Genomic DNA, 13,731 nt, shown 5'->3' on the forward strand with positions numbered 1-13,731 from the left:
AAGGTGCCTTAAATAGAATTTCAAGAGCTTTATTTTAGCTGGCCTTTTGGCTGTGATAAGTGGTTTTTGCCTTCTAGTTAATGTCGAGGTTCACAGTGAAGCACCAGTGAGCTTCACTGTTAAAATAAAATAACCAGCTCTTGAGTCCAGTCTGTGCAAATAACCTGAATTAGCTCTCATGCTGCCAGATACGTAACAGACTGGATACAGATGTTAGAAAAGCAGGCAGGTTAGCAGGCAAATCCTAAATCAGCAGTGCTTGAAATTAGCAGAGAGTCTTAATCACGGGATAAAATTGAATGCCGATACTGAGGCAGGCTGGAAACGAGGGGTGCTCTCGTGTGGTACAGAAGGTTTGTGCTTTGTTCACTGGTGTCAAAAGAGACGAGCCCAGAAGGTGTGTGGGTGGTTCCTCTGAAACAGGGATGGCTCAGACCAGGCTGAGTAAGGGGGCAGCATATTTTAATCCCTTGGGGCAGACAGGCTTTTGGAAGCCAAATGTAGTTGTGGGAGGTTGTGCCTGAGGTGGCTTTGGTCTCCCATCTAGATGTTTGTGTTGTGTAGCCCACTGGTTATGATTCTGGTAGGAAATGCCTATTAAAAAGTTCTGTACACCTATGCCTGAAGGCTCGTGTAGGTTATTCTCTTTGCAGGGGCTGTTTGGAGACATGGGGAGGCAGACTGATGTCTGTTAATTGGGTCTGAGTGGCACATCAGAGCCTGGATCTCAGGCCATGGGAAGAGATCCACTTCTGTTCTGCTGAGCACCTTCAAATCCCTCGTAAAGAAAACAGCAGTAGCTTGATGGGGGGCTGCAGCTCTGTGGTAGTCAGAGAATCATTGAAAAGCCCCTGGCTGAGAGCAGCACCCTGCTGGACAGGGGCTATCAGCAGAGGAGCAGGGGAGGGCAGGCTGCCAGCTCTAACAGGAGAATTCCCAAGCTTTGAGATTCCCAGCCTTGAGGCAAACACAGGTGTCAGCACTGGGAGCTCCACAGCTTGAATTGTTCAGTGTCAGGGGTGCAGTGAGGGGAGCTGCTTTCATCCTCTGCCCTCAGCATTCCCACTTCTCCATCCAGCCGTGCGCTGGATTTGGCAGCAGCGAGTTCCCTGGCTCAGGGCTTGATCCCATGTCAAGCACACAGGGAGCTTTTTGGCTGGGTAAGTTTTGAACCAGCTCACCCTGCAGCCTGCCAAAAAAAATGGAGGGCACAAGGGTCTGGTGGGGTCACCTTAGAGTGTGGAGCCTGGAGATGGGTGTGCAGGCAGAGCAGAGGAACAGCCCAGATGGGTCAGTCTGCTGCTGTGGACACAAACAGGATAAAACCTCTCCAGCCTGTGTGGGTTCAGATGAAAGGAGACAAAGCGACGCCGGGGGCATGGTTTATTTATTGTAACCCAAAGCAGGAAGAATATAGAAAAGTTTCCTTGTGTCTGACAAAGGCTTGAGCCGTGCTTCCGGTTCCCTTGGCAACGGAGCTAAACAGGCAGAGAAAATACAGGAAGAGAAAATAGAGAAAATACAAGCAGAGAATATACAGGCAGAGAAAATGCAGGCACTGCTGGCCCCAGCAGCAGCTCACTCCCAGCCTGCCACCTTTGCCAAGCAGGCAGCTTTCTGCCCAGGTTACCATTCTCCTCCTCTAGTTCATCACATTTTGAGCAGGGAGAGGAATCCTGTGGGCCCATGGTGCTCCCAGACCACGTGCCTTAGCTTTGGATGAAGGACTCTCCAGCTTCATGCAAATGACTTACCCAGTACAGTAATTGCCTGCAGTAATTTGATTTTTTTGGAGAAAAACATAGTGAGGGTGATGAAATTGTCATCTAGAAGTTGGACTAAATTGAAATCACTCTACATTGTAGAAGATGTAAGGAGAAAAAAATACTGGCATGTCCTCTGCAGGAGAGCACTTTATCAATTCCTCTAAAAGAAACCTGATTGCCAAATGTGTTACACTGAGTGTTTAGGACAAAGATGGATGGCAAAGCTGTGTGCTTGAGTCTTGCCCAGAACTGTGGCATCTGGAACATGTCTCTTCAGGAAGGAAAAGGCAGAATCACTGCTGCTGTCAGGGAACAAGTGTATTAGTAATGACACAGTGACCCAGTTTGTTCCCCAGCTGTGTGACAGCTCTGGAAAGACAAGTGACATCCTCACCCTCTGTGCCTGTGCTGTTCTGCTCACTGAAAAACGCAGGCTCAGCCCTGCTGGGGGTGAGCTCAGAGGCCTCACCAGGGCTGACACACCTATTTCTGCTGTGGGGAAGGGGTTAGAGGGGGACAAGTGCCTTCCTCCTCCTTCCCAGGTGCTCAGAGAACGAGATAGCTGTGCCTCATGGAAGCTGAGAGATGGGTCTGTAGGCATTTTTTAAAGATGTGCTCTTTAAGCTGCTCTGTGATTCAGGGCAACTTACAGTCCTGCAGAATCTGGGCTCCTCTAGGTTGCAGGAAGGAAATCAAAAGCAGCCAAAAAGTGAGTGATCAGATTGCAAAGAACATACAAAAGTGCTGTATCTCTCTTTCACTGTTTTTTTTCCCATTTCACAGAATGATTCAATCCCTCAAGACGACTTCACGCCAGAAGTGTACAGAGTGTTCCTAAACAACCTCTGCCCTCGGCCTGAGATCGACCACATCTTTTCTGAGTTGTAAGGAAGGACTCTCATTGCTTTCTTTATTCATTTTTCCCATTCACTGATTTTCTGGGCTGGGCATGGCAAAGGAGGTTATTTACACTATAGCAGCATGCAGTGCTGGCCAGTAGCAGATTTCAATGTCAGGCAGGGCTGTTCTTTATTCTTGGATCAAGGGTTCCTTCTCTCCCAGGCTTTTACCTCCACTTCTGATGGCTTGAGTTTTAAAGGAATTTGTTCCTGGAGGAGCAGAGCTGCCAGGTCTTGTTTTGCTGCATTGATCAGGATAGTTTGGGTTTCCACAAAAGTAAAGAAAGAAGAGTAATAAGCAATAACATCACAAAATAGGCATTAGAATATGTATAATCACCCCCAAAAGCTTAATTAGGACTGGCAAAAAAAATGCAGTAACTTTTAGGAGTTGTGTATGATGAATTCACACCGTGAAATTAAATTAGCAGCTGGCTACAACTGATTTCATACATTCCCTTCTGAGCTCTGTGACTCCTGGTGCTTCCACCCCTTGCAGCAATCTGTGTACTTGCAGCTTCAGCAGAGCCTGATCAGTGGAGGCAGCATGAGAGGAAAGCAGTTTCTAGAGTGCACCCCACGACCCCCAGAGCAGCTGGTGAATGTATTTTAGCAACACGACCGTGCTCACGTTCCCCTTTAGGGGCTGCTGTCCCTGAGGTTGGGGTTTTAGAGCAGCCCTGGCCCAGTTTGCTCCCCCTGCAGCCAGGAGGGGCTGCCCCTTGCCCCCTGGCAGGCAGAACTGGGTGCCCCACACTGCCCTCAGCTCCTCTCCTGGCCCAGAGGCTTGCTGGGTTTCTATCTTGTACCAAACTCTGCTCTTCCCACTGACTCTCTGAATAGGTATCTTTTTGCTTGCATTACAGAGCACCTCGAAGCTTTTAGAAGGTTTACAAAAAAAGGACCCACACAAATTACCAGAATAATGACATCAGGGCTGCTGTTATTCAGCAGTAAACCCAAATAGCTGGGCCAGGAATGCCAGCAGAGTGTTTGTGGCAAGCTGGGGATTGAATCCCATGGCTGTTTTCTCTTTTACTTTTTTAAATAGCTTCATTCCAAGAATTCAGAGGAATGAAAGGCTTTTAGCATTGCTCCAAGTCTTCCCATTGATGCCTGTAATGCTGAACATTGCCAAAGATCTTCCTCCTAGATGTCTGATGGAGAACCTTTGGCAAAATAGATTACTCCAGAGACACAGTGGGCGATGTTTTTGTTGTATGATAATTTTGTATGAGTCTTGTTTCAGTTTCCTTGGGAAGTTTCAGATGCAGAACAAGGTTTCAAGGAAATGTATTAAAGTGACTTTGCTGTTTCTTTAATTTCTCTCCAGTGGTGCCAAGAGCAAACCCTACCTTACTGTGGATCAGATGATGGACTTCATAAATTTGAAGCAACGGGATCCGCGATTAAATGAGATCCTTTATCCACCACTCAAACAAGAACAAGTTCAAGTGCTGATTGAGAAGTACGAACCTAACAGCAACCTAGCAAAGAAAGGTCAGTGGATTTCACACTCCTGCTGTGCTCAGAAACAATAACTCAATTGTCCTACAGGCTACAGCAAAATGTGGTTCAAAATCCAGCTGCTTTCCCAGCTGCCTGCTTTTGGGATCACACAGGCCACTGAGACATCCTGTGGTGCATTTTAAAAAGTGCTTGGCTGGTGTCAGGTGAGGAGGGATGGGGCTGCTTCCCCTGCTTGCTTTGCAGTGTGTGTGATTGACAGAAGAGGTGCTCTGGTATGTGACCCTCAGCAGAAACCTGGCTATCCCAGTGGCTGTTTACCAGCATCTAAAATGTAAAGTGAAAGAAAAAAATCAGGGACAGTGGAACTAGGAGCGTGATAATTCTATCATTTCATAATACTATTAAGTCTAGCCCTCTGCTTTTGGATAAAGTGGTGTACAATGCAAGATATGAGATCAACTCAGTGTATTTCATGCTATAATCACAGAAAATTCCCTTTTGAACATCTCAGGTGTTGTCAGGACTTAGCTGGGCACTTGGCCAAAACCAGTGAAAGAACTCCTGCACAAATCTCTGTAGATTTTTGCTACCACCACAAGTCTTAAAATAGCATTCTGTTTGTGTCTGCATCCTGTTTTATTCCAGTCCTAATGATTCAATATCCTAATGATTAGCCCAGCTTTTGATGTGTTTACACCTTAGATATTTTAGAGGCATGGGAGTATCCTGAAACACAGATCTAATATGAAAAAAAGATGGTTTGGTCCAGACATTGTGGATCAAAAAAGTCAAAAAAGACCCAAGAGTCTGGAGGTTAACTGAAGGCACTGCCACCTCTCCCTGGAAGCCTTCTCACTTGCCATCTTCCTGGAGGAAATTGATGTCACCATCTATGTTGTCTCTCACTTCTAATTTTTTTTCTCTTAAGGCTTCTTATTTTTCTAGTCCAACCTAGCTGAGTGTTTCCAGAGGTTTGCTGGAGGGTTAAATCCTGCTTCTTGGCCATATTCATGCAAACTGTGTTTTGACATCAGCAGGAGCAGTACTTGAGTAAATGGAAACACGTTGTGACCTCCTTTCTCATCTGTGCAAATATTAGAGCTGTGCTCTGTGCTTACCTTATTTCCACCAGCTGCAGGAAAGCCTGTTACCTAAAAGATCATCCTTGTTACCCAAATATTAGCCCTCCATATCAACCAAATAGAGGATTTATTAGAAGGAGGTGTGCTGGTGTGCCAGCAGAGCAGCAGAGTCAAAATGGAGCCACCCTCTGACTAGCAATGAGGGGAAAACATGAATCAGAGCCCAGGAGGAAGGGTGCTGTGGTGGTGTGTGCTCCCACCCTCCCATGGGATTCGTGCACCCTGTTCACCTTGGGGCACACTGGCTCTTCCATAGGTGCCTCTTGTCGTGGGGGTGATTTATGTTGCTCCTAAAGAACCAGTTCTCTCTGAAAATGCTGACTTGAACAAGGCAAAGATCACAGAGAGTTAATTCTTTCAGTGGGACTGTTGTGGGTTTTTTTCCCTTCTCAGGCTTGTGCACTGGGGTCCAGCTGGCACAACCTGAGAACCACCTCTGTGTGAAGAACCACCTCCCTGTCTGGCAGCTGAGCTGCAGGAACTGGCAGCAGCTCCAGTGTAAATCCCAAGCTTACTGCCTTGAAATGACAGGAATTGGCTAATCAGGGATGACATGGGGACACAATATTTTCTGTACATCTGCTCCGAGTTGGGAATGCAACTCGCTGTATATGAAATGAAGTGGAGGTGTGCATTCAGTTCTGCACTCATGGAATAATTGTCAAAAAATGCTTCGTGTCTATAAAATGTCACCAAAATGTAGCCACATATTTAGAGCAGTGATTTAACCTGTTAGTATGGTGTTCTGGCAAAGGGATGATCACTCAGGCCTCCTGCTGCCAGGGTTGTTGAAGTGAAATTTCCAGGCAGTTTTTGGCCAGAAACATGAACACAGGTAGCCAGGAAACCTCCAAAAGTGTGATGCACATGCTTGTTAGCAAATTTTATTTGCATTGAAAAGTGCTTTTAAATAAAATCAGGGATTTTTTTTTTCCTTAAAAATGTAAATCCAAATTGATGAAGTGGAAGCCACGTGCAGCACCTGACTCCTCGCTCCCTGTTTGGGTGAGTGACCTTCACTCATCTGATGATTGTTCTTCCTAATTTCCTGTCCCAGCTCATTGTCAGTGCACATCCACTGCACCATGGATTTTTGAATTATATGAATTTCTGGTGAGTTGTGCTGTCCTCACCTTTCACAGCACTATTCAAATGCTGTTGGGATCTCATAACTCCCCTGGTCACCATTGTAGCCCTCTTCTTGCAGCTGTTGCAGCTCCCCTACACTGTTTTGGACACAGTAAGCAAGAGGTGTCCATAATGTTTTAAATTTTTGCAACTCCTCAGGTACCTGGTAAAATCTTTTGCTGGTGAATTTCCTGAGCTTACAGAGGTCTGAGTAAACTCCTGCTTGTCACTGATGTAATTTCGGTGCATTTATTGCTGGGATACAGTGGAGCTTTTGCAAAATCAGCAGATAGGGAGGCTTGACATCTGCACGGGTTAAGTGTGTGGAGCAGTGTTTTATTGTGGCCCAGGTAAGCTGTTGTGATTAATGCTTTGTGTCGTGCTGGGAAGGAGATGAATTCACTGCAGAAGGTGTTCCCTTATCAGGTGAAGCAGCAGGAAGTGCCTGGTGGTGCTGGGCAGTCTCTCCCTGTGTGCTGGGGGCTGTGGGGCTGCAGAAGAGCTGACCATATATTGTGTGCTTCCCATTCTGCAGAAACATGTGCTTCTTCCTTTACTGAACGATGCAATTCAATTCTGAAAGTTTCTGACTTCAGAAGGAGCTTTGAGAGCTCCAGTCCCAGTGTCTCAGGTGAAACCTTTCACGGTGCAAGCAGGTGAGTGCTGTGGAAGCCACAGAGCCACAGCCCGTGTCACCTCCACACTCCAGGGGTGCAGGAAGGGCTGCACCCACGCACCAGGCTGGAAGTGAAAGCAGGAGGAGCACAAACCAAGGTCTGCCAGGGAAAGGAGGCGTGAAAAAACTAAAGCCATAAATTACGTGTTTCCACCGTCATCCCTGGAGGGAGCAAGGCAAGGGTGAGGGTGTTATCAGCCTTTATTTTTAGAGTGGTTTTTGTGGTGGAAGATTTAAAAATAGTGTGAAAGTGCTTTAAGTAATGGCATAAAGATGTTGATTTCCCCCCCTTAAAAATGCATTTATTTAAATATTATCTCTGCTTCTTTAATTTTAAAGGGCCAAACCTTTAGATCTGTGCAGAGCAAACGAGCTTTGCTCTTATATTTCACAGTGTTTCCTTCTCCAGATTTTCTCTGTATCTGCTTGCTGTGTGTCAGCTTTGGTTAGACATGCATTTATAAGGATTGCAGAGGAGCTGGTTGCATGACTCTCTCCATGAATTCCAGTATTAATTCTCTTTTGCAATGCACATTTATTGGTAGTTGTTATGCTGAGTTTTTCTTAGGTAATAAAATAAATTAAGCAATTATCATTAAGTTACATTTAATTTTATACCACATCTATTGTATGTATTTTTCCCATGGCAGCCTTAACACCAGGCAGTATTCACTCCAGCATAAATGTGTTTTTCCTCCTTTAAACTTCTCTGCAATTTAAACATTTTCACCCCACTGCATTAAATTCACCTTTTAGTAACTGCTTAAGAATAATTACACCCTGGATTCTTCTGGTGGCAGAAGGGCTCCATTTCCTAGGTAACAGATTTTAATGGCAAAAACAAGCACCGTGCAGCCATGGCTCTCCTTTGAAGACATCATAATATTTAAAGCATAAATCCTGATGTATAAATCACTTTGTAGGAAGTGTTACAAAACAGTTGGGATTCTTTGGCCTCCCGACTGGAAAGTAAGAATCCTTCCCCAAAAGCCCATTAACTTTGGGATTGTCAGTGTTTTCCAGCATTCCAGTTGTACGAGAGGAGAGCTCTCTGTGCTCTTTCTGTCTCAAATATTGACAGAACAGTAGATCCCAGTCATGATTCATTACTCTTTAAAATGTTTAAGCCACACCAAAGTCGTAGTCTAGCCCAGGCTGTCAGCAGCAAGTGCTAAGCTAAGTAGTTTACCAGAAAACCTTTTAAAAAAGTGTTTAAAATATGTATATATCTGTGCAACAAATGTTAGTATGGGTAATGTGTCAGCATAAATAAGTTAATGGAGACTATTTGTCAAAATGAGTTTGCAAAATGTATTTTTGTAATACACTGGAGGTTGCTTTTTCTAGTTAAGCTGTAAAATTAATTTCAGATCTTGCAGTTGTTTGGAACATTACATCTCAAGTGAAAAACTCAATGTAAAAATCCTTTAGAATGGCAAGTCCTCAATTATAAGGATTTCTTTGCATCTGCTTTACAGGTAAATTGTGTCATCTTTGAACTGAATCAGTGATGTGGATTTTGCAACACTGAACACTGCTGCTGGCAGTAGAGATATTGAAAATACCAAAAATATATTTAGGGTTCCAGGGAGGGCAAGTTTTGTGATCTTCAGTGTATAGTGCAGACACTTTGGAAGAAGCCTGAGCTTTGCAGAAGCCCATGGTGGCCCTGGTGCCTGGTACCAGGAGCAGCTCCAGTGACATAGTGAGCAGTGCTGAGTGTAAAACAGCCCACACTCACTGTGCAGTTTGGTTTAGAGCTGCAGAGCACAAACCTGGTGCCAGTGCAGGTCCTGCAGCCCTGTGCTGTGCATGGAGGTGACCAGAGCAGCCTGCAGCCAGCTGCTGTCCCTGGCACCAAGCCCTGCCGGCAGCCTTCACCCTGTCCTGGAAGAACCCGGGCTGCCAGGACCACAGAGCAAACACGGGTTTAGGGGGTTAGAACCCTCCAGCTGGAGCTTTTGCCCAGAGATGAGAGACTCCAATGTCAGTACTGCATTTCAGGGGTTCTGCAGAGATATTTTTCTGCACTTGCCTGCCTGGGTTGTGTTTGACCCGGCCTCGGACTGTCTGAGCCCATAAATAGAAAACTCAGCCCAGCAGTAAAACTGTTTCCTTTGTGCTTGGTGCTGCCTCTTTTATGGAGCACGGGGAAACATTCAATTTTAGCAGCAGAATTTATGATTTGAAGATGAATATTAGATAAGGTTTATTTCTGAAAATATAAAGGAGCCTGGACTCAAGTGCTGAAGGAAACAAACGTAGCTGAAGTTTGCACAAACATGGCATGGTTTGACTCTTCATTGTGACTTGTGCAAATGTAGTGCAGGGAGGGGAGGCTGCTGGTGACATCTGGAGCCACAGATGGGCCCCTGTGTCATTTGTGGGTCTGCCTCACCCCGGCTGGGCTCAGCTCAGCCAGGCTGGCCTGGGTGCCCTGGGCTGGGGGGTGCCTGGCACAGCAGGGCTCTCAGAGCTGGGGCACAGCACCCACGGGAGGCAGGGCCCTCCTGCAGTCATCCCACAGTACCCTCAGCTGGGTATTCCCATAAATACAGCAGGGCTGGGGGCAGAAACAAGGGGTGAACTGAGGGACAGTGCTGGCACAGGAGCACAGCGATCACGTGGCCTTGGATAAACTTAGGCTGGAAATTAGGAAAACTTTCCTAACAATATGGTCCTGGCACAGAGTACCAGAGGTAGTAAGAGGGGGAAAAAAAAAGCAATTGTTATTAGGAGAGAGCTCAAGTTGTTTATGGAAAGGATTGTCCACTGCTGCAGCTGCAAAACCAAGTTTAAAGAACAGATAAGGAAGGCCCTTTAAAGGGACTAAAATCCCTTCTTTTCAGTTTATTTGCACTGTCTTTGCAGTGCCAGCCCTTTATTCTTTTCCACTTCTCTTTAGTATTAATCTATTTTCAGTTGCAGGAGTTTCTGGAAGTAAAAATCACGTGTGATTTTTCTCTTTTAGATTTTTTCAGCACTTGGAGCACAGTGACACTCTTATCTCTTCCCATGATACTACAGGGCAGTCTTTTTGGCAAGTGCATTAATAGCTTCTGTAGAGAAGTATCACTTAGCAGAAAAAATTACATATTTTTAGATGTCTTTTGGTGCAACTTAGCAATTGGAAGTAAGCCAACATTTACCATTATTCCATCTCCCAGGATCACTCTGAGGCATTGTACAGAGGATGTTTTGAGAGGTTTGGCAACACAGTGACATTTTCCAGTGGTGTCCCTCTTTCAAGTCTGTCAGAAATAACTGTAGTATTGCTGGGATGAATGGTGGTTTTATCTGTCTGATGTAAATCCTTTCCACTCAGCTGCCTTAGAAATCTGCCATGTTGCAAAGTGCTCGTTGCACAGGGACTGGTGTAAAGGTGGTTTTGTGGGTCTGGATCTAAACTAACTGTCTGCTGGTATGCTGCAAGGGATGTCCTGCCAGAAGGAATTTCTGCTGCGTCTCTGCTGAGAAGCCAAGAGCAGAGATGGGTTTGTGGCTGTAAAACCCTGCTGCAGTCCTGAGCCTTAGGAGAGATTGGTTGTTGGGGTTATCCCCCACTCCTTAACAATTAAAGTTTGCCTTCTAACAAGTTTAGCATCTGCCTGCTGAAGTTTTAGAAACTGTTCCAAGACTTGTTTACCTTAAGACAAAACCTCTGCTTACCAGAATCTCTGAGCTGTGACCATGCATTGTAACAGCAGAGGGTTTTAAAGTGCTGCAGGCATTTAAAGGATCAATAGCCACCAAAATAAATGTGTTTCCAAGGTATAAATTTTAAGGAAGAGAAAATGTTGAGTGCTTGGAATCTTCCCTGCTTCAGTGTGTGTTTTGCTGTTTGCCAGCATTACTGGAGAAAAATAGCTCCTTTTCATAGACTGTATAGCCCTTGGAGGTTAGAGCCCTTCCTTCCTGAGGCTTGAAAAGGGCTGAAAAATCTTAGGATTTCTAATAAAATAAGTAAAGAAATACCACACTCAACATTGCAGTTGGCTTTAAGATCCTGTTAAACCTGGATGGTTCATGCCTACAGCACCAGTGGGATTTGGAAAGCTGCTCTGTTCCTCAGGTGACACTCCACCTTCCTTTCCCTTGGGGATGGCAGTGTCCTTGGAATGCTCCCGAAGTTTTAACACTGATTTGAGTAGATTTGCTCTTTGGCATGGCTTGTGTGGAAGCTTGCAGGAAATATTTCTTCGTGTCTTGGGCTGCAGTGCCTCACCTTGATGGTTCAGAAAAGTGATTTTCCATCTGCAAACATTTTCTTGCTACCCCCCAAAAAGGTAAATAATAGTATCCACTCTTGGTTATCTGTGTGCACTCGTACAGATGACAAAGTGGACATGCTGGCTTCATTGGAATGACAGGCATTGCTGGTTTAGACTCCCTGAACTCTGCTTTACTTGAGGAGCTTGCCCTGCCACAGCCCTGGATCTGTGTCCCTGGGCACGCAGCATTTCCCATGGATTGGCAGATACTGAGCAAGCTCTTCTGTGCAGGCTGCTTGGACACAAGGTGTTTGCCTTCCCCTGCTTTCCCTCACTGACTCTTCATTCAGTAAGCATTTATCCTGCTCCTGGACCAGATAAATCATGTATGTAGGACCATTTATCCTGGTCTTGTATCATTCTCTGTCTGTGTTCACATCCCCCTGTGTCTCACTGTACCCCCACAAGGCTGGGGGGAGCAATCTTGCTCTGTTCCTTTCTTACTGAGGGAGTTTTGCATTTCTCTTTCAAGAGCATGTTCCCCAAGACAGCTTGTTTTGGTTTGTGGCCAGGTAACTCTAATTACAGAAGGTATTTCAGTGGCTATAACGAGGGCAGGATTGCATCCATTATGTTTTCCTCCAAGTTTAGAGAAAGGAAATGAGATTTGAGCACAACAGGATATTGTCCTGCTTTGATTTTAAAGGATTTAAGCAATGAGACAACCAATAAATCCACTGCAAGTCTGTTTCCTAGCACACTTAATTGAAGCACTGCCAAGCTTTTTCAAACACTCACCCCAAGTTTTCTAGTGCTCACTCGGGTCTCATTACCTGTTTAATTCCTTTTTCTTAATCACCTTTTTTGATGCAGCTTCCTTTACAGATGGGTTGCTGTTCTCTGCATCTCATCTGCTTCTCAGGGTGATGGATTCCTAGGCATCTTCTTCTCTATTCACTTCTGTATTTTGGATTTTTCTTTGCTCCAGTGATTAGTTATGTAGCTGGAATTGTTATTTGTGTGTTCCCATTTGATCTGTGTCCCATTTACCTGCTTCATGACAGCTTTGCCCTCTTGTTTTGCTAACAGCAACCAGAGAACTGGCTGGTTTTTAAACCCTGTGATGTTGATTCTACTTTTTCACATTATTAAGGACTTTATGAAACCAGACCTACTGCTGATCAGTGTTCAGCCTCTGGACTTTTGTGCAGTTCAGCTTTCAAATTCAAAGAAAACCTGATCTTTTAAGCTGACCTCAGTTTATTTCTATCTGAGCTTTTTTGCAGATTAGTTTTTCCAATTAGGAAAAATCTGAGTTTAAAACTTCATTAAATGCTTCACTAATAACCAGATGCAGTAATTCAGATATATTGCTTTTCCTCTACTTATTAATTTGATAAGGCTGTCTGACAGTGTGAATTTTTGCCCTTACTGATCATTGAGAGAGCTGCTAAAATGGAGGAGCTACTGATGAATCCTGCCCATGGTGTGTAAATGGTACTCTGATATTGTGATATATCTGCACATCCTGACCTGAGGCCTGAGAGTCTTTGCCATCCTCACTGATTTTTCTAAAACAAAGCAGCACTAGGATAACTGGGGTGAGGTCTGTAGGGCTGGGGTCTTTTCAGTCTGGGCTGAGCTTGTCCCCTGTTCTCTCCTTGTGATGACTTTGCCACCAAGAGGAGCAGAGAGTGGAGAGTGCAAAGGGACAATCCTGCCCTGCCCTGCCCTGGTTTGCAAAACTAAATCAGCAGAAACTCCAGTGACCCCACAGCAGCAGAGCAGCAGAACGTGTCTGGAAAGCCAAGCAGGTGTCAGCATCACCTGCTGCACGTGCTGCAAGTGCCACCAGAGCAGCTGTGGCACACTGTGTCCCACACTGTGAATTCCGTGTGAATTCAGCTGGTGAGCTTCTCTGCTGGCTCATGGAGCAGCTAATGTGTGCCCAGTGTGGGGAGAGACACAGGGCTCTGTGCATCCTGCTCCACACTGAGCATGAGTTTTAATCCCTAAGGAGCTGTAAATTGCACTGCTTGTTTATGAGGGAGAATTCCCAGTGGGACACGATTTACAGATCTCTCACTGGATTAGCAAGTAGCTGCTTTGCTTGTTGGATTCTTATCTTCAAATTGAGATAAGACTGCTCAGTTGTGTGGGATTACAGCAAATGTGATTCTTGTTACAGATTGCATTGGAATAAACCTGATTTCACTGTCAGACAAAATACTATTGTAATTCTGTGCTGCTGACTGGGAGATACAAGGTGCCAATTAATTGTCTCGCTTCTTTTTTGTTTGTTTTCTTTTTTGCTTTAATAACATCTCTTGGCACAATCGTGCTTTCCAGTTACATTATAACTGAGTGGATAACAGCATGGGTGTAAACAAATGGAAAGCACTATGAAGTTTGCAAATATACAGATAAAAATGTTTAAAA

General features: G+C 45.0%; 1 protein-coding gene across 5 annotated transcripts in view; it reads left to right on the forward strand.

The window, feature by feature from the left end:
* The window catches only part of PLCB1 (phospholipase C beta 1), a 332,913-nt gene that overhangs the window by 210,746 nt on the left and 108,436 nt on the right, over positions 1-13,731 (forward strand). For all 5 annotated transcript variants that reach the window (XR_010359722.1, XM_064415692.1, XM_064415693.1 and 2 more), the window contains exons 8-9: positions 2,550-2,650; positions 3,999-4,165. Coding sequence is in view for 4 of the 5 variants with exons in the window: in XM_064415692.1 (XP_064271762.1) it covers positions 2,550-2,650; positions 3,999-4,165 (268 nt within the window). In the remaining variant the exon portion in view is untranslated. The remainder of the gene's footprint in view (positions 1-2,549; positions 2,651-3,998; positions 4,166-13,731) is intronic.

This window comes from Passer domesticus, chromosome 3, assembly GCF_036417665.1.
Source record: "Passer domesticus isolate bPasDom1 chromosome 3, bPasDom1.hap1, whole genome shotgun sequence".
NCBI classification, from domain to species: Eukaryota; Metazoa; Chordata; class Aves; order Passeriformes; family Passeridae; genus Passer; species Passer domesticus.